The sequence below is a fragment of the Haliaeetus leucocephalus genome, unplaced genomic scaffold, assembly GCF_000737465.1.
Source record: "Haliaeetus leucocephalus isolate CR32 unplaced genomic scaffold, Haliaeetus_leucocephalus-4.0 Scaffold417, whole genome shotgun sequence".
In the NCBI taxonomy this organism is placed as follows: domain Eukaryota; kingdom Metazoa; phylum Chordata; class Aves; order Accipitriformes; family Accipitridae; genus Haliaeetus; species Haliaeetus leucocephalus.
The window spans coordinates 867,062-891,303 of record NW_010972853.1 but is presented as its reverse complement, the minus strand read 5'-3'; the positions used below and the strand labels follow the sequence as shown (position 1 = coordinate 891,303).

The 24,242-nt window shown below is 42.0% G+C and overlaps 1 protein-coding gene across 1 annotated transcript in view; it reads left to right on the top strand.

Annotated features, from left to right (window-relative positions):
* Positions 1-24,242, top strand: part of SMOC1 (SPARC related modular calcium binding 1) — a 91,483-nt gene that overhangs the window by 611 nt on the left and 66,630 nt on the right. Inside the window, exons 2-5 of the mRNA XM_010574269.1 lie at positions 524-695; positions 8,820-8,932; positions 19,226-19,325; positions 21,951-21,998. Of these exons, the coding sequence (XP_010572571.1) occupies positions 524-695; positions 8,820-8,932; positions 19,226-19,325; positions 21,951-21,998 (433 nt within the window). The remainder of the gene's footprint in view (positions 1-523; positions 696-8,819; positions 8,933-19,225; positions 19,326-21,950; positions 21,999-24,242) is intronic.

Sequence of the window (24,242 nt, the reverse complement as noted above, 5' to 3'; positions counted from 1 at the left end):
TGACATAAGTAATGCTTTAAAAAACAAATAACTGGTGATATAAAGCTGGCCACATCCATAGTTCAACTACCAAGGCCAATCTTGATAGGTTATTTGGGTTCCTCGGTCCTTGGTGATAAATGTCTTTGCCTCTGACTAAAACTGTCTAGTACCAGATACTGTTTGTGGTAGGGTGCTGGGCAAGCTGGGCTGTTGTGACTCAGTATTGCCCTTCCCGCGTGGGTTGTGTTTGGCTTTGCACATCTTATGTTTTCAGAGGTGAGGTGGAGTGAGTAATGTTTCCGTTCTATTAAAGAAAATGGAATGGCAAAGACCCTTAATTTTTTTTTTTAAAGATGTACGTGTTTCATTTTAAGTTCCCTTCAGGCAAAGTCAGCTTTGGTAGGCAGCTTAAACTGCATTATAGACCATATTGCTATTGTCATAAAAACAACAAAATACACTGGGCTTTGTTTTGGGAAACCAAACAAAACCAATATTTTTTTTTTTTCTCCTTCCCTCCTTTTTTTTTCACTTCCTTCAGTTTTTAATAAGCGACCGTGACAGAGACCCTCAGTGTAACCTGCATTGCTCCAGGTCCCAGTCCAAACCCCTCTGTGCCTCTGATGGCAGAACATACGAGTCAATGTGCGACTACCAGAGAGCCAAATGCCGGGAGTCAAGTCTGAGCGTGACACATCGTGGCCGGTGCAAAGGTAGGTGGTTTTCAAATGCCTTTGAGGGGGGGAATGGGAGTTCTACCTCCTAAGAAACTGGATTCGTAGACCCTTGAATTTTGTACTGTGCTCTGTGAGTAATCTGATTCAAATTGTGCATTTGTGAGCAAGGGTATCTGAGTCTGGGTTTAGGTGGCGGGAGTAAGAACCGACAAAATTATCAACGAAAGAAGGCAAAGGAGCCAGAGACATCACTGAAAAAGGGCCAAAATATGTGTCTGCAGAGCAGAAGGAGCTGGCCCCATGGAAATGCAAAGTCAAATCCTGAAAAGAGATCTTCCTTGCTACCTGTGCTGGTGAGGTACTGAGATACCTTTGAGTGATAGGAATGTGGAGTGAGGAAGAATTGCACATTAGATGTCCAGTCCATTTTCAGACATACACAGCCTTTCTGTGCTGAGCTAATTAAGAAGACAGAATGCATGCAAGGCTTTACATGGCCTCTTTTTTGCCTGTTTGCTGTTACACATCTACTTAAAAATGAGAATATTGTTTCCCTCTCAATTCAGCTCTTCTTTAGTATAGCCTAAAGATGAAGTTGAAACTTTTTTAAGGAATACTGGTGTCTTGTCACACAAATGGTTTGCTTCTGCAGTGAAGTGAAAAATCAAGTTCAGTGCATTTTCTGAGAGCACAATTGACTCAGAGGGCAGATGGCACAGATGTTTTTAGCAATTGGTTAAAGTGACAGGAGAAACTCATTAAAATCCCTGTGGAAGGATAAATAAGCATTCGTTTAAGCCTGGCTTTTGTTTATGAAGGCTTTTTTTACTATTATAAAAATGTATCTTTGTCAGAATTACTTGTTCTAAAATGGAAATCCCTTTTCAAAATATTGACAAGCTTTATAGTTTAAGTGAATTATGAGCACGACCTCAAATATTGCTCTCTCTTAAACAGTTTCTCATTGGAAAAAAAACTTACTTGTATGATTTCCCCCCCCCCACTGCTGGGTTGCTTTATGGCAGCTTCTCTCCCATAGCATAGAAAAAGACCTTTGAATCGTGCTGCTTTCTGAGTACTGGAATCCCAGAAGCTTTTTTTCCCAGGGCCCAAGAAGCCGTTGGACTGTTCTTGCAAGTGATGCATTTTTGAGTATCACAACAAGCAGCAGTAGAGTGGGAGTCCTGCTTTTGCTTTCATCACTTGAGCAGAGTGGCTTAGATAAGCAACTCCACAGCTGATACTGGCATATAAACTGGCACTGTTCAGTCACTTAAAACACGGGATCTGAAATGTGGCACATCCATATACAAAAGTATCTGTTTCTGGAAGTGGAGAAAATGCTGAATGCCAAACTACACAGCCTACTTTATATCGTGATTACAAAGGGTTCCAAAGAAGTAACTAAAGACGTTTTTGTCTTAAGCACAGGTAAAGTATACTTTTCTTTCTGCTCTCTCAGACACAACTGAAATGTTTAGCTGAAACCACTCACGTTCTCCTTTCCATTTTCCTCTTACCCTGTGTACTATACAGTACCTAATAACCCGGGAGTGTTTGACAACTGCAAGTCTTGCTTTTAACCCACTAACACTCCCATGAATCCCTAGGAAGTAGGAATAGTCTTTTAACTATTACATTCAAATTTAACCTTGCTGGTAATTTTTGTGTGCTGCTATTGAAAGGTATTTTGTTTTTCTAGTTGCATTAGGAATATGACCTCTAGTTGTGCATAAAGATCGCTGTTCTTGGCAAATACAAACAGTTGCAAGGCAGGTGTGCCTAACTGCAGGCAGTTGGCTAGGTCTGTATCTTGTACTTGCACAAAGGAAGGTATCACCAGCAGTGTTCGAGCATTTTCTATTGCTGCAGTAGGGCACCAGGTTTACCCTGAACAGCCTTCATTCCTTCTGCATGACAGAGATGCTCTACAGGGGAACTCCCATAGAACTGGAAGGGATCCCATGGGCCATCGAGCCCAGTCACATGCAATTTTAACTTGTGCTTCCTTCTCTGAGGGGGGGAAACAGGTAACTAAAGTAAGGAAAAGAGGAAGTATATTGTGGACAGCAAGGCATAGTTCTGCACCCCAGATTACTATAGGTTTCCAATTTCATATGCTGATAACTTGAACTGTGCTTGTGCCAAGGCAAGCAGAATCATTTCCATAGTGAGAACAGAACCTTTTCGATTCAGCTTAGCTCTCTGCTCTCTCTCAAGAAGCTAAGGACCTTTAAAGATGAAATCTTGCCAGCCCTTTGGGAACTATAACTCTTACTCAACTCTCGCTCCTTGCTAGCTTCCTCACGTGCTTTTCAATGAAATTCCTTCAGCGCTAAATTATCTGAACTCCCTCCGAACCCGCACTCACACATCACAAAGGGTTAAAAGTCAGGAGTAGCTTAAAATGATCAAACTACGGCATCCATGACAAATGGAGCCTCATTGATGAGATTCCAGAGAACAGTTCCAGATGGCGTAGCTGTGTGTAAAATACACAGCCAAGCACTCCTACCTGGATCTTTTGTCAGCAGGCATCTTAAGATCTGTTGTCAAATAAGAGTTCTGCCTCAAAACTTTGCAGGGATGAAGGACAAATACTTGTTAAATGAGTCTTGGCAAGCTGTCAAGATTATGCAGTGATTGTTAGGGTATATTGGATGTCTGTGGCTTAAAACACATTTAAGTTCTATGTTAACTGGTTGGTTTCTAGTAACTTGTTTGGCCTATTCAATTAAAAAAAAGGGGGGGTGGCAGTGTTCTAAAAACTTCCCTTAGAATTATAATGGTTGCTTTGAAAGTCTGCTGGTATAGAGCTTGTTCTTAGATCACAAGTCACTATATAGAATGAACCTATCTGTAAGTTACGGATGGGAATTGTAACAGGGGTCTTCAACCCATCTCCTGGGACACCTGGATGAACACAGCTTTTGGCTAATGCGCTGGAAAGGAAGGTCTCCTTCTGACTAGTGATGGGTTGTTTGAAGGTAATCTTTCTCCTCTACCTTCTGTTCTTGTTGGACAGGAGATGATATTTTGAAATCACTCTTTTGTGTGTGTGTGTGTGTCCATCTGTTAGATCCATGTGTTTTGTCTTTGAACTGTCTTATTCCTAGACAAGGGAGAATAAAGCGGGTCCCTCGTTGGCAGCAATTAGTCAATATAAACTGAAGTGACGCTTTCAATCATTTTGCAAATTTAGGCGTGTTTTTAAGTGTGCTCCAAATAAGTTAGGGAACTCTGGAGTAGAAGTTGTATGTGGGTGTCAAAAAAGGAGCGAAGCATGTCAGCATGAAAGGAAAGAAGTTGAAGATTCCAGGTGTAGGACTTGTCAGAAATGAAGTGGAAGATAATGGGGAGAGTGGAGAATGATTGATACCCTGTGGGACAGATGGGCATGTTTTTGTAGTTTGCTCGGATTCCATTTTTGCCTGTTTTATGCAAAGACACAGATCATTGGCTGGAGTAAATGGGTATGAATCTGCTGACTTCAGTGTAGCTGGACTGCTTTGTGCCTGGTGGGGTCCTGGCCTGTATGTGAGACAGTTACCTAATGGAACTAGAAATAGTTCAAAAGCTGCTTGGATCAATTTTTACCCTTTGAGCTTTTGAAAGAAACTAAGTAGAATTAAAATTAAATAGGTAGATTTTTGTGGTTGCATCATATAGATTTGCTGCTAGTGTTATGTGGCTGCCTGGAGATGTTTTACTTTGCATCATTAGGATAGCTTGGGTCTTTATACCATGATGTGTGGTGTCAAAACTGCCTCTGCCTGTTGAAGAGAGGATGCTGGAATTCTTGGGGCCTGTTCAGGAGTGCACTGTGTATATTATGAGGGACATGGTGGTCTCATTTGAATAAACTGTTCATGGATAAGATCAGCTGTGGTAACTAGCCAACTTCATTGCAAAATCCAAAATTATGTGCACCTGCATTCTGCAGATTAGGCCACAGATGTAAAAAACATCACTTGTAGTTTACTATCTCCTAGTTGCCATCTACCAACTTGAGAATGAATTTTCTTTAAAAGGCAGCTTTCTGAGCTGCAGTAAATCTGTCCTAAGTTTGAAGATATTTAAAGTCAAATTATTAAACAGCTCTGCTTTTAAAAAAGTCATCCTGGTTTGTTTTTTCTCCTTATGTAAGGGAAGGGAGAAAGTCCTATTTAGTCTGTCTGAACTGTGAAACTGGAATGCATTAATGCCATTCTGTTTTATAAGCTTGGTGTTTGATACTCCAGAGAACATTTTTAAGAGGGAAGAAAAAGTGCTGAAACACTCAGGTAAACAATCAAAATGCAGAATAGGGTATATGAATCTACATCATAACATCAGTAAAATGCTTTAGTAAAATCTGTAATGCATCTTATTTGGGGTAAGCTATTTGGCAGCTACTTTTTAACACTTGGCACTTATGTAATATTTTACATTTTCTAATTAACAAAGCAAAAATAACAAGGTGAAGTCATCCCACTGAAATCACATGTTGATGCAAACATTATAAAAATACCAGCCTGTGGAGTGAGGAAGAGAAGGATTGACAGTCCTTTTAAAAACAAACTGGTAAATGTTGATATTAAAGGCACTGTTTTTACTGGAACTGAACTGTGAAATGACAGACAAAAAAGATAACGGTATGGACACACCTCTTCAGCCAGTCTGGTATATAGGTAGTTGTTCCAAGTCAAGGCTGTAAAAGGACTGGCATGACCTTTGGAAATCAATGAGGGAGGATGGGAGAAGTAATCGTCTGTCTTCTTGCACTTCAGCAGCAATTTGCGGAGAGACATCACTTGAGCCAAGGGTTGAATTGTAAAAGAGGATGCTGCAACAGTGATGAGCTCTTAAGTGCTGTGGTGTAGTGGTGATGTGCTACACAATGTGGTCTACTGGGTGGTGGTAGGGAGTTCAATCTATAAAGGCCAGTTAAAATTGCCAGGAGGGACATAGTCACGCCTTAGCAGTAACATGTTTCTATTATCTTCTCCTTTATAGTAAGGGCTTGATCGTGTGCACGTTTGTCTGCTCGTTAGACAAATTGGGCAAAGATCCCTTCTGCCTGGCCTCCTGATGTATTTGTACTACACGGGATACCACAAAATCTTTGTTCCTACCAGCTACGTGGTGAAGCATCCGGTTTCAGTCATGTAGTTGTGAGTGCACCAGCATTAAAGTAGATGCTATGTGGAAACGCTTTACACTTCTGTTTTATGTTCAGGAGAGGAACCAGATATGCCTGTCTGCAGTCCTGTATCCTCAGATGGAGAGACTAGAAAACACTTTCATTTGTGAATCTGTGGTTTGATTGTTAGTCATGTGAGAAATTCGTAGTGCTCTTTTTTCCTTTCTTTCCTTATACTTGCAGATCTGCATAATCTATGCTGATTTTTTTGCTACTTAGTTGCCTCCTGCGAAGCAGAACTTTGAAGGTGTTTTTAGTCAGACAGCTAGCTATAAAACAGAAGGTGCAGCCACACCATCTGGTTTTGTAATAATGTCCCGTGTCATGCCAAGCAAGATTAGACTCTTAAGCTTGAACAGGAGATCTGCACGTGATGGTTAGGTGTTCCAGTTAACAGTATTGCCAGGGCTTCCTTTTCAGCTGAAAGAACGAGCATGTGTTGGAAGGGTCAGTACTGCTGGCAGGACCGTTCTCCAGTGGAGGTGTGCAAACAAGGTCTGATCATCTAATCACTTTGGCAAGCAGGGGGAAAGAAGGATATTCCAGCTTGGAGGTTATGCCACGGCTAATTAGAAAAACAAATACTGCTTCTCTAAATTCAATGTAAATTTTATTCAAGAAAGTCTTTTCATTCTGTAACAATCTTGCTCTTTATACAAGCTCATAATCGGTCCACCTGAGATCAAAGCTCCACATGCTCAAGGCCATTATGCAAACACCCCACAAATTACAGTCTAAAGATGAGAATGACATAGGCTCAGAAGGGACACAAGGTCAGAGTGAGGTGAGGTGACAGACTCGTAGTCACTCAGTGGGTCAGTGGCAGAGTTGATACAGGCACTCTTGCTTTGTAACCCAGTGCCTAAGCTACAGGTATCTGTGCTGAACGCTATTGGTATGGATAATTACTTTTTCCAAAGAGAAGGGTTTGATTTCCATAATCTCAGAAGACTTGTGAAATCCTTCTTGGGGAGTAATGTGGTATGTTTAAAATGAAACTGTGTTGACAAACCAGAAACTTAGTCTCTTGAGTCATCAGTTGTGTAAATAAAGTATTTGTCTTGTACTGCTTGGTCTTTGTCTTTATCAAAACTATTTACAGCGTTGTCATTGGTTTCTGCATCTAGATATGCTTGGATGGAAATTGTTTCTATTGCCCTGCAATGTGAATTCAGTTGATCTGAGAACTCAGACTGGCTTTCTAATTCAGTGCTGGTGTTGATGATTCTGTTGAAGTTCATGTGATCTGAGAAGCAGAATATGGGATCTTCAGGGATCTAGTGGAATTTTTTTGTTAACCAGTGTGATTTCTGTGCCTGGTAGGATGGGGATTTAACCTTGATCACTCTCTGTGGTGCTGCTGAAAGATTCCGAAGACCAGATTTTGCAATTTCTGCACTGAAAATCTTTCAGTCAGTGGATTCATGGGAAAACAAAGAAGGTGCTAGTACCTGTGTCACAGTCCCATGGAAACAGATGTTTACTGTTTTTCTTCTCTTTCTAGACTGAACAGGAGTATTGTTAGACATCATGTTTTTAAATGTAAACACTGAGTCAATCTGTATCTCTGCAGGGCAGAACTCTCCTCTTTGACTCATCAGTCATCAGTGTTAGACTTATCTGGGTCTATGCTTTGTAACAGTGAGCTGGACCTGGAAGGGGTTAAGGTCATGCTACATGCTGCCATCATCTGAAGTAAGTGCAGAGCTGAGATCTTAACCCTTTCAAGCTCTGCTTGCAGAGCCGTGTTTTTTCTTGGCAGCAAAGTGAGTAACTGATACGAGAAAGTATAATGCACACCTGGCTGTAAGCGCTGGACTAGAGGTAGAAGCTGGATTTCAGGAAAGTACAGGCAATGGCATATCTACCTTATCTGAACCACACAAAGGTGGAAGTTCAGATGGGTGGCTGGTTATTTTAGCATCTTACTGTGAATGTTGCTCAGAGAAGAAGCTTTGCTGGGGTCATCCCTTCTTCCACGTTACTCACTTCTGGGCCTGAATTACTGGGCTTATGCTCCGCCATCCAGTTTCAGGCTATTAATTTTAACACAAACACAACTCCCTTCAGTTGGGCCTTTCACTGCATGGACATTGTGCTCCAGCACCTGTTGGAAGAAGCTTCCAGAGCCCTTGGATGACATAAAAACTATTGCCTAGGAAATTAGGCAGCTCTTCATTAACTGGCTCATAGTTTGATTGTCCAGGTTCATACTTGTCTTTGGGATTGTCCTGGTTTCAGCTGGGATAAAGTTAATTGTCTTCCTAGTAGCTGGTATAGTGCTATGTTTTGAGTTCAGTATGAGAAGAATGTTAATAACACTGATGTTTTCAGCTGTTGCTAAGTAGTGTTTAGTCTAAAGTCAAGGATTTTTCAGCTTCTCATGCCCAGCCAGCAAGAAGGCTGTAGGGGCACAACAAGTTGGGAGGGGACTCAGCCAGGGCAGCTGACCCAAACTGGCCAAAGGGGTATTCCATACCGTGTGATGTCATGCCCAGTATATAAACTGGGGGGAGTGGGGCTGGGGGGGATTTCCTCTTGGGGACTAGCTGGGTGTCAATTGGCGGGGGGTGAGCAATTGCTTTGTGCATCATTTGTATATTCCAATTCTTTTAGTATTATTAGTGTCACCATTATCATTATTAGTTTTTTTCTTTTCTGTTCTATTAAACTGTTCTTATCTCAACCCACGAGTTTTACTTCTTTTACCGATTTTCTCCCCCATCCCACTGGGTGCAGGGGGAGTGAGTGAGCGGCTGCGTGGTGCTTAGTTGCTGGCTGGGGTTAAACCACGACAGGGATCGTGAGTGCTAACTCCATAGCTGCCTTGTTAGTGTGCAAGTAATGGTCCTTGATGCCTTATATTTGTTTGTTTGGGTTTTTTTTCCCCCCCTGCAGCTGCATGGTACATCTGGTAGCTTTTGAAGAGGCCAAATGGTGTTTGCAGTCTTAAGTGGGTTTTGCCTGTCTCTTTGTAGATGCTGGCCAAAGCAAGTGTCGATTAGAGAGAGCTCAAGCACTGGAACAGGCAAAGAAGCCCCAGGAAGCAGTCTTCATCCCAGAATGCAATGAGGATGGATCATTTACACAGGTAAAATTTCTATTGGCTTCCTTCAGCCAGGCTCCCAGTGGCTGCAGGAGATTCACTGTTAAGATATGAGCCAAGTGATGGTAGCAGCATGGGTGCACACTCTGACTCAGTTACTCACGTGAAAGTGTTAAAAGCTGGGGACTTGTTTAACCAACTGGAAGCTTTGATTCAGACACTATACCTTAAGACACATGCATATGTAATGGCAGCCATCTCCAATGTAGCACAAAAACAAATGGCATCAACCTCCAGTACAGCACAGAAACAAAAACAAGTTGCAGGGGAGGCCAATTTTTCCCTGAAGATGAGCTGCAAAGAGAGGTATGGCTCACACAAAACAGGGTGGACCAAGATGCTTCTGCTGTTACCTGTGCTTCATTTATCCCAGCAAAAAAGAGTGGTCTGTTGAGCCTCTTCCCTCTGTAGGGTACTTGTTAGTGACAGACTCCTTCTTCCTGTTCTATGCCCTGTTGTGGTTTGGGGGTCTGGTAGAAAGGTGATGAGACTGCTTTGTCTGGGTTTTTGATTCTTCACTGTTCACTTGCTGAACGAAGTGATGTGCTGGGATTCTAGACTGCTTCATAACGCTGCTTGTCTTGAGAAGCAATTGTCTCAGGCAGGGGTAGCAGAGAAGGCTCATGGTTTGTTGGCCTTTAATATCTGCCAAAAATGAATAGTCAGTCCTGGTCACTGAGCATCCTGCAGAAATAGCTGGACTGGGGGAGGTCCTACCGAATTCCAGAGAAGTTGAAGTAGTTATGGCAAAGAGAAAGCCCTCATGAAGGAGATTTTGAGAGGAAGAGTAGTTTGCCAAGGCAGGGTAGAAATGAAGAGTGATACTTGGTTCTGTTACCACTAGCATGCTGAGTAGTGTCCCAGTGCTAACTGAACTGACTTAAAAATGGCTCATGTGCAGTTCCCTAACAGGTAGGAGGGGTATGCTGTCTGCTCAGTTTGACATGCATCTCAAAAGCCAAAATCCTGCAACCCTGATGACCTCTACTTTGTGAACTTAGGTAAATCACACACCTTTTTTTGTCTTGGCTTCCCTATACCTAGCAGTGCTCTAGAGATCTTGTGCTTCAGAGAAATTTTAGAATTCATTAGTTATTGTTTGCAAAGTCTTTTGAAGGTAAAAAAATTTCCAAAATATAATCAATATTGGCTTCAAAAAGATGAGAAAGACAAAAAGCTTTGGGGTTGGTTCAAACACTTTGTGATGCCTGGGGGAAGAGGAGAGGAAAGATTTTTTTTTTGTAAAACCCCCAAAAATTTTTTTCCCCCCCCCCCCCCCCAAGCCTTACCCTCCCATTATCTGGTGTGTGGGAGTGTTTTTGTTTTGTTTTTGTTTTTTAATGGTGAAGTGGGAAAAGTCTTATCCATCCTGCCAACTTTGCATACTTCTTTGGAGCAGCATCGTATTTGTGTACAGTGTGGACCATCTTGGGAAGGTGGAGGTAAGAGAGGTGGCGGCTGTAGTTTCTTGCAATCTAACTACACTCTCAGTTGTTGAAATCTGATTTTGTGTAGAGCTACTCAGGTTATGTTGGCACTGGAGGGGAATACTTATAAAACCTAGCACAGTGGGCCAACTAAGTGTTCCATGTTAAAGTTTATAGTTCAAGAAAAAAGGGGGAAAGAAAGCTGACTTGACAATGTTTCTGTCACCTGTCCATCAACCTCTTGGAGAGTAAAGTATGGGGTGCAGGTGAAAATTTTATCTTAATAAGCTGGACTGAGAGTGCAGTTGATAAAGCTTTGTTCCAGACAGGTTTATTTGGAAGGTTGGTGCTGGTGTCTGGATGGCAGAGCAGTTGCTGGGCCTCCTTCCTGCACATTCCCTGGCCAGTGTGGGTTGCCAGTGGAGGGGCAACATGAAACTGCTTACAAAAATTGTGTGTTTTCAGCTGGCAGCCAAGCAATATTTCACATTCTTCCTCTGTTCAGTCCTATCTGTGAACACCAAAATGTTCTTGTTTTACCTGGCATGATGAAGGAAGCCTCTGATCCCTTTGTAGCTGGAATTAACTGAAATATTCGTATCATTCCTTGGATCGTAAAAATACCCCGTGTTCTACATACCTCAGGAACCAGCTTCATCGTTTATATTGCAGCATTTAAGGTCATTGTCCCTGCATAAGATGTGAACAAAAATGTCCAAGGAAGCTAACTGGTTTCAGCCTGCATTTGAGACAGATATTTCCTTTAGCTTGTAGTCCAAATTAATTAAACTTTGATTTTTGAAAGGACATATAAAAATTAGGATTTTGGTGAACAGTCTAAACAGTTTTTGCTTCCAGCAGCTCATGAATAGATCTCATCTGGTGGAGGTGGTTTGGATACTGCATCTCTTGTGCAGAGAATTGGCACCCCTGGGTTCTGCTCTGCAGGGAAGCTGTGTAGGCCAGTTCTTGAAGTCCCTGAGGCCTTGCTGAAGTCAGCTCTGAACTGTTACAGGTTTATTCTGGTTCAATACCAGAGAGTTGCTCCATCCAAACTCCAAAATCTCAGCTGGGAAGTCCAGAACAGAGCAGCATCTCTCAACGAAGTTTCTAGGAGGAATACCCACCATGCTTTTCAACTTTGAACCCCCCTCCCAAAAAGAATCTAAACAGATGCATACACTTCAGGGTATACCCTGTATGTAGAGTTGGCTGAGGAAATTTTTTCAACAGCTTCCCCCCCCCCTTCTATGTAACTGTTATTGGAGGAATATTTTGGGTAAAAGAAAAATTCTGATCAGAGGGGAAACAAAGATGCATGCATGTATTTAGAATATCAAATGTCTTAATTGTTATAGCACTTGCTCAAGATGTGGATGACTTGCTTTCAGGTCTTGAGCGGAGCCTCTTTTTTGTAGTTGTGTACACAGTAGGCGTTCGGGCCCATATCATTGTCCTTGCCATCAGACTTTAAGATCTGCGTTTTTGTCTAATTGTTGGAAATTCTTGAAAGTTTTGCAGCAGTGAAAAACACGAACGGTGCAGGTTTGGGAGCTGCATTTGGTAGTGGTAACTGTGTGCTCACAGAACCTGCTTGGTCTTAACCAGATTGAAGTATTGCTTTTGTGGTTTAGCATCACCCTCTTGATTAGAAAATAAATTGCAATCACTATGGGTAAACACTGAAAGTAGCACCAAGTGAGGCTGTTCCTCTGAAAGCAGCTCAAGTCTGCCCTTTGCAGCTCCTGGAATTGCATGCAGTGCAAAACTGTGTGAATTTGGGGCTGGATCCACTGCAAATTGGATGGGGCTTGTAGGAGGGTGAAGAGAACATAGCTACTCTGCTGTTCTGTGACCCGCAGCATGTGCTGCATGGGGCAGCGGCTGCGGAGGGGAGACCATCCTTATCTCCTCTTCCTCCTCCTTCCCTGCAGGGCACCTGGCTCTGAGACCCAACAGTTAGATGTGGTAACAAGGGTGAAAGGGAGGAGGGCCTGAAGGCAAAGACCTTGGTTTGGCTTGCATTTAAACCCGGTGTTAGACATCCTGTGTGTTTTAAACACTTGTATAATCTGTCTTTTTTTCATTGTCTGTAAAATCTAGACCAAAAAGAAATGTTGCCACTGGTTCTATTGCTTGGATGGCCAGTTTTCCTAGACGTGGCTAGTTATAATGGGGTTTGTGTAGTGCATGAAGAGGAGCAGGCACCTGTCAATTCACTGGTTTTCATAACTGTTTCTATGCTCCATGTGTGCTGCTTCCCTTATTCTGGGAGTTTGTGTATTGCAAAGATCTTATCAAATCCCTTTTTAGCACTGCTTACACATCTAAAAATGTGGCGTGGAAGAGGTGGTGGCATTGCAGGCATGATGGGAGGACTGTAAATGGGAGCAGACCTGATGAATTGCTCTGGAATTGCTATTTCTTTATATTTCAGTCTGTGGGGAATATTACTTCCTATAATGAAAGTTCTCTGCACTTAGCCCACAGTAATATAAGCATGCAGATAAAATTTTGAGTTATTCACAACATAAGAATGTTTGTTTGATATGCATAATTTGATTAATTGTATAAAACTGAGGTCATGTACTGTTGTGCAAAATTGGACAAGACTAAAACCAGTTTCTATTCCCAAGACTTACTCTCTCCTTTTTGCTGTTATGCTGTATTTTGCATAAATGCCATTCCCTTTCCATGCTGCACTTAACCTGCTGTGATCTGTTCTTCATAAACAACAGGCTCTATTGGGTAATCTGCACACTTTCTTTTGCTGCCTAGTGCCATTGGGCTTGTTGCCATGGGCTGAGAGAGACTTGCATTCTTCATAGTTTTCCTCCAAGCAGTTTTTTAGAAAAGGTTGCTGAGGTTTGAAACAGGATCCGTTTCAGATTAATATGAACGTGAATAATTTTAACCCTGCTTTGGGGCTGTAGTCTTGTGGGGCTTTTTGTGGGGTGTCTTGCTACTTGCCGCCACCTTCCACTGTCTAGCTGTGGTTTCTTTTCCTTGCAAGTCTGCATACAAGTGGCTGAGAGCAAGTCTCCTTGGAGAGTTTCTTTGAGTTTAGGGGTCTGAAAACTGCAGCTGCTGGTGCAGTTACGATGCAGCACTGAGATTTCTCTTAAAGCAAGTGCATCAGTCAGACCTGTCATCTTATGACGGGATCAGTGAGTGGGCTGACTTTGTCAGAGCAGTTTTCTGTTGTCAGATAGCTTCCAGAGCACTTGCACATCTGGTAATACAGGTCTGTTTGGAAAGAGGGATCTATATTACGGTCCATAGTAATAGTTTCATTCTATGCTATGCTAATGCATGTACAAAGTACTGCTTTCTCCTAAGTCTCACAAACAGACCCTTTTCTAAAGACATGGGGAACCTTCTCAGCCTTCATTGTGACTTCATGATCCAAGTCTGCCCCTCTGCATTGGCTAGCGTAGCATGATGCTGGGCAGAATTACAAACCCATTTCTTGATGCAGCACGGTGCTGCCGGGCACTGTGTAGACATGTCCTGCATTCCCTGGATGCTGTCTATTATTCCATTATTCAGTGCTCGTACTCTAGCAATACTAAGCTCTCAAGGACTTAACCTCTCCTTTCAGAAGGAAAGAACACAGTCTGTCTTGCTAGATTAAAGAAACTCTTTCTTCATAAAGAATCTGGGCTTTAATTAATAGATGGTTCTGGCTTTTTTTATTAAGACATCCCTTCTATAAAAGACTGTAGCTGGAGCTCTCTGTGAATACTGCTCTGCAGATTTGTCTGCTACTTACGTACTTCTTTTCTTCCTGCAGCTCTCATTGTGTTTCTCGTTTGTATATTGAGCTAACGATAAGCCACGGATGGGTAAGGAGGTAGCAAAGGAACAGATTCTTAAATCAGGAGAGGACATCCTTAAGGAAAGTGACAATGTAAGATCATTCCCAACTTTAAAGGGTCACATTCTGTGTCAGAAGCAGAGAGTATCTCTTGGGGAATCCCTCTCCTGAGCTAAAAATAGTATCTGTGCCAGAGAGTGTGTGGGGAATGCCCTTGACCATGGCTAAGATTCTTTTACCACAGGTAACTTCTTTCCCTGGTTATATGAATAGTGAAATTCCTGTGGAGCAAGCGTTTCTTGAATGGTGCAGAGAGGTGGGGGAGATGGCTGCTGCATAAAGCCCTCGTGGGAATATTTGTCTGCACAGCATCATTTGGGAAGAACTAAGTATGACCAGGGAACAGAAAAAGTGACAAAAATTATTTAAGGGGTTGCAGTCCCAAAGAAGCTCAGACTTAAGATACAGACCGATTCATAGCTCCCTAAAATTTTCTGTAAAGGAGTGGCAGGCTTCTGACAATAGTCGGTGGACTCTTAATCTTGCAGAAGGTATGACAAGATCCAGGGTCTAAGCAGTACAGCAAGACACTTAAACCAGAACAGAGGCATCACCACTTAGAGTTAGGATAAATAGTTGTCAGGCCAGTTTGTGCCGATTGTGCGCCACTAACTCGGGTTTAGAGGACTTTCTAGATGAGCCTCAATGGCTCAAACAGAGGAAGGGCTTGATTAAAGGATTGCTGTGTGACACTGCGGCTTCTCTCTGGGTCAGACCAGATGACCTACTGGCTTGGAACAATTTATTTAGCTGGTTTTACAGTGTTTACAAGGAGTACCTGAGTGCAGCCAGGGTTTGGAGCCTTGCCTCATGCTGTGAGTGCAGGCAGCAGCTCTGCTGCCTGCCCTCACCCTCAGCAGTGCCATTCAAAAACTGGATGTGTTTTTTCTTCTGTCATAGAAGTATTGCTTTGAATGCAGAAGGAATGTTTTTCTTCCCTTCTCCCCTCTGCCCTCCATTATGGAAGGACCCAGGAAATGTTTGCTCTGCGATGAGATAGGAATCAGTTACCAAACTCTTCATCTGAACAGCAGTGAAAGGCTAGTCTGAGCGTTGCTGTTCCTGCGCTCAGCCCAGTGCTTGTCCAAGGCGCTCTCAAGCCTCTTACAGCAAACTTCTTTCTATAACTCTGTAGAGACCAGTTTCAGCCATCACAGAATTAGTGCTTTGCCCCTGTTCTCTCCCTTGTGCGTGTGCATGCAGTTTCTGTCCTGTTTGTGGTTTACCTTTTGGAAACAACCCCTTGATCCTCCTTTGTCAAATGACTGTAAAGGGATGCTGCTGCTTGTTGAGAAGCTTTGGACTGCTTGGGAATCTGATTCTGGCTTTGTCAGTGAGATACTGAAGAAGCTCAAACAGTGGCTTCTTTTTCCCTCAGGAAATTAAGAGGCAGAGTCATCTGCCAGTGACTACGCTTTTAATGTTTTCATATTGTAATGAACTTGATGAGAGCAGGTGTTTATTCATGTGGCCAGTGGCTAGTATGTTAGCTGCTATTTGATTTCACATATTGTAATGGTGGGGGGTGGGATAGAGGACTGCTGCTACACTCTTAATTTGGGCAATGGTGGCACAGCAGTTTTTGTTGGGTTTGTCCCTCATGCTTTTCACCCTTCAATTGAGTCACAGTTGTGGATGGCATATCTCTTACCCCTGTAAAATAGAAGCAGTGCCCTCCTGCATGATCAGGGATTTGGGTACTTGCAGGGCTTTAAACTGCAGTTTGATTTTTTGAAAGTGTAGATGTTAACGGTGAGTCTGTTGGAAGACCTCAAACGATTTGCAGGTTTTATTTCTCTGATTCCCTATTATGTAACTGAAAATGTTCAGCTGTTGGACAGGTGTATGTTAATTTGAGATGTCAAACTCTATCAGTCATGTGCTTTTCCAGCAGTAATGAGCGTTCTGTAGCTGCAGCTTGGTTAGCAATCAAGTTTATTTTGTATATAAAATTGATAATCTAGTTTGTCTAGCACAATGCTTAGCTTTAGAAGACTGAGAGCCAAAAAAAGTCAAACACACTTTTTCTAACATGTATTTTTGGTAGAGCCTAAATTAACTCAAAACCTGAAGATTAGATCTGTGCGGTAAACAGGTGTCACTTTTACACGGTTACTCATCTGATTATAGCAGTATTTAAAAATCTTGCTACTATGGGAGTAGGATTAGAATGAGGTTGAATTTCAGGTAGAAGTTTTAAATGGGATTTAGAAACAAAACCTCAAACCTATGATCATTGGAAACTCATTGGAAAAATTTAAAGGAAAACCCTGAATTTTCAAGATTCCTTGATTAAGATGCTCTGAAATAGTTGACACTTTATAGAGTTTGCGTTTACATACAGTATTTAGAAATGGTACTGAATCAGCTATTGCCTTTAAATTTTTTCAATGCCATACCAGTGCTATGTAACTGATGAAAAGTATACCATTCCCCCCCCCAGCCTTTAAGCAGCAAACTCTAGGCCATATGCCACTGTTGTTATGACACCTAAATATGCTGAGACCTGGTCAGGTATCATGGTGAAATGTAGCACCTCTCAACATGAAGACATTCAAGAAAGCCAACTGTGGTGATTTTTGAGGTTTCTGAAGTGTCCATTCTTCATTAGTAGTTGTCTGGCCTTTAGAATAAGGGCTGAGATATAATTGCTGCTATTATCTGTAACAGGGAAGTCCTTTGGTGCTGCAGTAGAACATGTGGTTGTTGTGAAAGTGCTGTCAATCTGAGGGGTTGGTTTTTTTTTTAGTGGTGGCAGAGGGAAGAGAGGGTCATGGGATACCAGTCCAAGGAAGACCAGCATTCCTTAGCTTAGTTATTTATGAAATTGCTTTGCTTTTATGGATGTAATGTGCTTGTCTTGCATAAATGAGTGTATGTAACTGGTAGCTCTCCATTGAGATGAGTTGTATAACATGCTCTTAGTTAATGCATCTACCCTAAATTTATGTCAATACATTTTTTGGACTCCTCTGCCATGTACTTTGTTATTTTCTGGCTTGGCTGAAGGACTACAAAGTCACTAACACTTGAATTTTTTAAATGCTGGGTACACTGGATTTTTTCTTTGTAACATGGAATGGTCTTGCCCTACGAATTCAAGACCCTATCCTGGAATTTGGCTTCATCTCTGGGTAAGATTTTTACAATTAATGCTCAGATCTAAAGACAGTTTCTTGTGCTGTTGGGGATGCAATAATGTGTGTGTGATCAGCAAAGATAAACATTAAACACAGAAACCCAAGCAGTTCCATCACACTTGTTTTGAACGTACAATTCATTAGATTGAGCAGTAAGAAATATTTTGCAACTTGATTATTGCTAATTGTATTCATAGTGCTTTTGAGTAATTTGCAATCAATTTTGTGATATATTGAGAGAATAAAAATGAAAGTGTGCAGATAGCAGTGACAGTGACTTTAGTAACGTGGGTACATGAGATTATTGTTGATTTTGGCTGCTAAAAGTGAATTTGCTTAAGGCAAAATGATTGATTTGCACTTTAGTAAAACCCAAGATAAACACGTGGTACGGTGTTATAATGGCTCTTAGATCATGTTTTATGTGATACTCACAGCCTTTTAAAAAGACTGTCATTAAGTCTGTGAACAAACTCAGCTACCTTAGGGAATCGAAGCCAGCTGTCAGCAAGGGGGAATGACTGGTTTAGCTCTGAAGGATCCCTAATGAAGGAAACAGCACAAACACCCCATCACTCTTCTGTGTGGAGAGGACTGGAATGGGAAATCAGCTTCAATGAACTTTTTTGGAAAAACAGAGAATGGACAGAATTCAATTCACAAGTAAAATAAAAAGGCAGTTTCTGCAGTGATCTCATTTCGTGGCTTTTTTTTCAGAAATGTGTCGAAGGGGAGTCATCTCTAGCTTATAGTAATGTAGTCATTTCTATACCATTTCAAGATGCTGGAAGTACTAATGTGCACACTGAGCCACAACTGAAAGTGTGTTTGCTAGAAAGGATTTTGGAACCTGTTAGTATTTACACAGATGCCTGTATGATGATCATTTACTTTTGTCTCAAGGGAAGTCAAAGGCATCCTGAATTTCATCCAAATGCTGACCACGCTGAAAACTGAGGCAAAAGCTGTAATTAGATTTGTTAAGCTGGATGAAACGATAGTGCCACTGAACAAATATCTGCATAGATGTTACTAAGACCAGTCTGCTCGATGGGGATTTATCTGCTCTCACTTTAGAGGTCCATATCTGAACTAGTCATTCTGGTGTCCTTCCTTGGTGAAGGAAGGAACTGGGCAACTCTAGATGTTCAGTTCAGAAGCAGAGCTTTAAAGTTAAGCAAGATGAATCTTATGCTGTGTATCTTTTGGCTTATTAGAGCCTTCATCAAATGTTCTTAAGTTCTTGTCAATACATGAAGAGCAAGCATGATGGATCTTGCTTCTACTGCCTAGGCTGATATAATAACAGGAGAGACCTTAAATCTATCTGGAGAAAGTTTGTTGACATAACTAGTCTGTGTTGCATTTTCCCAGCCATGTTTACTGAACAAAATGCTCTTGAAACACCCACAGATGCTGTTCTCAAGCAGTGGCTGTGGAATTGGGGCAGGGTGGCCTTTCCACATCCCAGCTGGGATGCAGTGGGACAACTATTTAATGGTAAATGGGATTTAGCAGAGGGTGGAATGAGCTGAGACACAACTGCTGCATTCCCAAACAGAAGTGTTCTCAGCTGACTACTTGTAACTTCTTTTGCATCCTAAATTGCAGCTAAAGGAGTTGGAGTCGGAGAAACAACCTTTCTTTGGGGAGGGAGGTGAGGGGAGAAAGAAAAGATAACAATATCAAAGATAGTCTTCTGTGTGACTTCCTTACTCTAAAGCATGTGTTTGTGATTTGTCTGGGTTGGGACTTCCACTAAGATGCTGGATTATAATAGAAGTGGTGGGTGATAGTGAGAAATGAAATGCCTGCTCTTTGTTTTATTAAACAGGTGCAGTGCCATACCTACACTGGATACTGCTGGTGTGTGACACCTGATGGCAAGCCTATTAGCGGCTCTTCTGTACAGAACAAAACTCCTGTATGTTCAGGTACTGTGAGAGTCGCTTCAACAAATACTAATTTGATAACTGAAGGGGGTTGGGGAGAATGCGTCCTGTTGAGAGTGCTTAATCTTTTCAGGTGACTCGGCCAGTTTACCCGATTTAACACTGCAGTTGTGCTTCTATCTCCCTGTGTGCTTGCTGGTATTTGAAGCTGCAAGGGAGCTTGGACTGTGGCATGTCCACCCTGCAGTTAGAGTACAGACACTCCTGCAAGGCTCACTGAGAAGAACCACTAAGGTAACAGCCTGTGGTAGCCAAGGCAAGAGTCGCAGTGTTGCTGTGTACACCAAAACTAGAGATTCCTGTAACAGATGGGATAATATTTTTCCATGAGCTGTATTTAGTGGGCCATGGAGTCACTTTGCCATCAGAGTGACTTCAGTTAAAAGTTTGGTAAGGTGGTTCTGTGTGACAAGCTGGTAGTTGTTGACTACTAGCCCCCAAATCTGGGGTCCTGCTGTTATAATGGATATGGGTCTTCTGATCATATTGCTCAGTTCCAGCATCCCCATGTTTGTGTCGTGGTGCTGGACAGCACTGGCCTTGCCCCACAGCTCACAAGAGGGAGGTCCAGAGCCAGGCTGTTACTCATGGGTTTATTAAGTGACGTGCTTCTGGGCACTCAACCTGACACTGCTCTGTCGCCCTATGGTTTACTGGGCCCAAATCCATCACTTTCTGTACTACAAACAGAGTGATGCTGTTTGTTTTTCATCCCCACCATTCAATGTGGCAGCCCATGGCTCAAATGGGATGAGGTTGGGCTCTACATTTTCATATGGCCCTGATCAGTAGTGTACAGTCTAGCTTTGTGAGCTGTGGTGAACAGAGCTGCTGTGGCAGCAGCATGCTAGGCACAGGGAGGGGTGGGAAGCTGTTCCATGCTATTTGGGAGAATTCAGGGGCAACACTAGAATTGTGCTGCTCCCCTCATCCCCCCCACGCCCCCCCAAAAAAAAAGAAGAAAAGACAACAAGCATAGGTGTGTGTTTCTAATGTGTTCAGTGATGCCATGTAGGCACTGCTGCTGCCTCTGGCTTCGTGCTCTGCGATCTGCACCCCATGGGTGTTCAGTGTATTTTGCCTCTCACACCTTGCAGCCCTTTAGATGGGAGCATGACAGCAGTTAAACCTTTTGGGTTTTTTTCTTTTTAAATCCTTCTCACCTTGTTCAGTGTCCTCTTGGCTGTAGGGCATTTTGTGGTAATAAGCATACATAGTGACTTGCATGAGGGTTTGAGTTGAGTGGGAGAACTGTCTGGGAACTAGTAGCTTGAACTGGGATGAGTGGGAGAACTGTCTGGGAACCAATGTAGCTTGAGGGAATGCTTGGTGTTTCACAGGTACATGGAAAGAAAATAAGATTAATATTCTGTTTTAGTGTAAGGTGAAATGCTACAGTAATTTGCCTTAAGCTTTAGAATATGACTTTCTTCCACCATTCCCAGCATATGGTTTTGGTAGGTAGGGCATGTTTTAGAGTTTTGATGATCTGTTCATTTAGTCTTAAGCTGTTTATAAAATTATGTTACCAGGAAGGTAAAGTCATGGTGTATTGTAGGACACACAGATGTTAGGCCTATGAAGACTAATATTGGGTATGTGCTTCCTACTTGTAATTCAGCAGTAGATCTGAGATGAACTGTTCTGCAAGTGAAAGTGCCTGGGCAATAGAGTTTACATTTAGAGTTTATCTTGACCAGACTCTTGGGCCTGTCAGAGCTGCCTCCTTTGGAGCTGACTTTTAATCCATGTTTCCTGAAGGATCAGTAAATCACTGGAACTGTTTAGTAATGGTGCATGGAAGAATCAGTTTCCTGGGAATAAAGCTATTCCAAAAAAAAAAAAAAAAAAAAAAAAAAGAGAAAGGAAAAAAAAAGAAAAAAATTGTGTTATAGATTTTTATACACTTTGGTAATGGATTTGTTTAAAAAGCTTTTATTATCAGTTCAAGTTTTAGTGGAAAACTGTGTGATGAAACACTAAAGCAAACTGCAGAAACAAGTGTAGAATCATATATATTATCTGGAGATCTAAGTTTTATTAAAAAACCCAAGATGTGTTCTATTCAAGTGCGTGCTGGATCTTATTCAGTGTCCCTTTTCAAACAGCTGGGGATGTTCAGGGGTTGGTTGAAATCCATTTTCTGCAAATTGTCCCACTTAATCCCTTTCCTTTAGAATACTGCCCCTTGCATTCCCTGCACACTCTCCCCACCTGTTTTTGATTTGTTCTTCCTGACATTTGCAAATGAAAGAAGTGACTCTTATTGATCTTTCCTTCTTGCCCTTGGATTTATTCCAGGTTTCTTACTAGCACACTGCTCTGTTGAGCTCTTTCAAATTACTGGATCCAGCTACTAAATATTTCTTGTTTACCCTCATCCTTATTTAACATCTTAAGACAAAACTTTCTTATGCTATCTCAGTTGGTTGAAGCCACAGGCTCTCTGAATCCTAAACTGAGCTGTTGGCAAGTAAAACAGACGCTTTGTGGGTTGAGATATTGACTGTATTAACGTGACATTACATGTTCTGTGTGATCATGCAGCATCTAAATAGATGTCTTTTTTCTTTTTTCTTTTTTTTTTTTTCTCGCCCTCCCCTTTAGGTTCCGTAACTGATAAACCATCAAGCCAGGGTAATTCAGGAAGGAAAGGTGAGTGGAGTCCTGTGCTTCAGCAACTTGTTTTGTAATAGCAGCTGCCCAGCCAAGTCCCTTGAGATAACTCAGAACCTGGGTTCCTAACCAGCTCAGCGTGCAGGAGATTTACGTGCCTTTAGACCTCCCCCTTCAGTAGGAGGAATAAGATGACGGTCTGTTGGTGCACCACCCTGTGAAGTAGAAAATGGTGTACTCTGCTCTGTGCTTGTCAGCTGAGGTGTAGTACATGAAAACAGAGCTTCCCAAAGGGGTGGCTGGCACAGAATAACCTTTGCTTGTTCACCTTGAAGTAAACTACTGAGCATTTCCCAGTAAAATCACTAGAGGTTTGGAAGGCTATCAGTATGACTAGTACACTGGGAGTCAGGAGTGCCAATGTCATGGTTGTGGCTTTATATGCATTGAAAGGTGGGGGGTTTTTAACAGAGCATAAAACCCTCTGGCCATCTGGAGCAGCACTGTATTAAACCCTAGTTGTGCTTGGAAACCTCACTCTGCATTAGGCATTGGTCCTCCTTCTTTACAGTCCTTTCTTCAGTCCTTGCCTTTTCTGAGCGGGGCACTAGAGATGTGTCTTTCTTCTCCTGTGTGTATTCATAGCCCTTCTCTGTGTCCTCTGATTTGCATTCATTGAAATAGTCTTGGGAGGGGTTACCACTGAAGTATATGTTGAGGAGCAGTCAAGGTTGTAGGCCTTCTCCACACCCTGCTTTTCAATCCCTGTCCCCTGCTAGCCCCCATTCAGAGTCAACTTTTGAGTTTGTCTCCTTACTACAGGAAAACAGTGCTGAATGCATCCTCACTCCTGCTGGTGAGGATGAAGGGTGTTTACTGGGAGAAGTTCCTGTTTTGATATCTGAAGCAGGATTTTTACTGCTAACTCTCTAAACCAATTATTCCTGACACTTCAAAACGCAGGATAATGCCTACCTTGATGCCAACACTTTAATTTGAAGAACATCTTCCATGCTGGGACTGTCAATCATGAAAACACTTAACAGGAATTACAGATTGCTGTGTTCAGAGCAGTGATGCATTTTGAGCATCTATTGATTGTGTATAGTAGCTTAGGAAAAGGTAGGGAGAAGAAAGATGCAAGGAGAACTACTTTGTTAAGAATGAATGCTGAAGCCTGCTTCTTATTTTAGGTAAGGATATGTTTCTGTAAACCTGTAATTATGTGTTAATGTATAATTGGCACCTGAACGCATTGTTATCATTCCGTTAATGCAATCATTGCTAGTCTAGCCTGAAGTACAAGCAAATCAAGTAGCTTTTGAAATCTGCATTATTTTTTGAGTGGGGGTTGTTTGTAGGCTTCCTACCTGAGTAGTTCTGGTCTGTTCTTCTAGAATTGGAAGCAGCTGACATTGGATTTCATAAGAAACAGAAGCAAAAGGGGAAGACATCTGAACTTGTTCCCACTTCACTTCCTTTATTAACTCAGAGGTTGGAACACACACAAAAAAAAAAGAACTGTAAATGGAATGAATTAATCTAAAATTTGTAATATAAATTGATTCTCCTTGGTGCTGCCTGTGACATCCTGTTTCAAGAATGGTACGCTTGGTCACGTGGCTGGAGAAACATCCTGTGCAGTAGCTGTCAAGAAAAGGAAAATGTTTCCCTTTGGGCCAGCATGCTTCAAGCAATCATGTAAATTTTGTGTCCCTTCCAATTCTGAATCTGTTCATTTCTGTTGGAAGCCCTTGCAAAAGCCACTGTGGCCTTTCTCCATCACGTTAGAAAAATACTTGTGAGCAATTATTAAATAGGTCTTTTAAAATCAAGAAGGCTTTTAGAAACTGGAATAATTTGGTTTAAAATTTGATGGACTTAGCATTATTTTTTTGGTTAGTGATGAATGCCTAATCTAAAAATGAATTTGGCTTTCTTAGCAGTGTTTTTTCTTGACTTAAGTTACTTTGGTTCAAAATTCCAGTATCCAGTCCTGTTATAAGGAAGTTGGAACCAAAAACAGCCTGGCTTCTTTGAAGCAAGGTGGTCGCTGGAGGTCTGGCTTCTCTGAAGACTGGTGGCTAGCCAGCTTGCATATAACTATCCATTCTAGCTGAGTGTTCAGACTCTTTCTGCAAAGATTGCCCTTTGCAAGAAGACAAAAAGGGCAGGATGAGGAGGGGGCCAGCAGGAACTGGGTCAGTGATGACCTTTCTGTTGTAAAGGTACATCTTGGAAACTTCTGACATCACTTTGGGCAACTGCCATCTGACTCGGGAG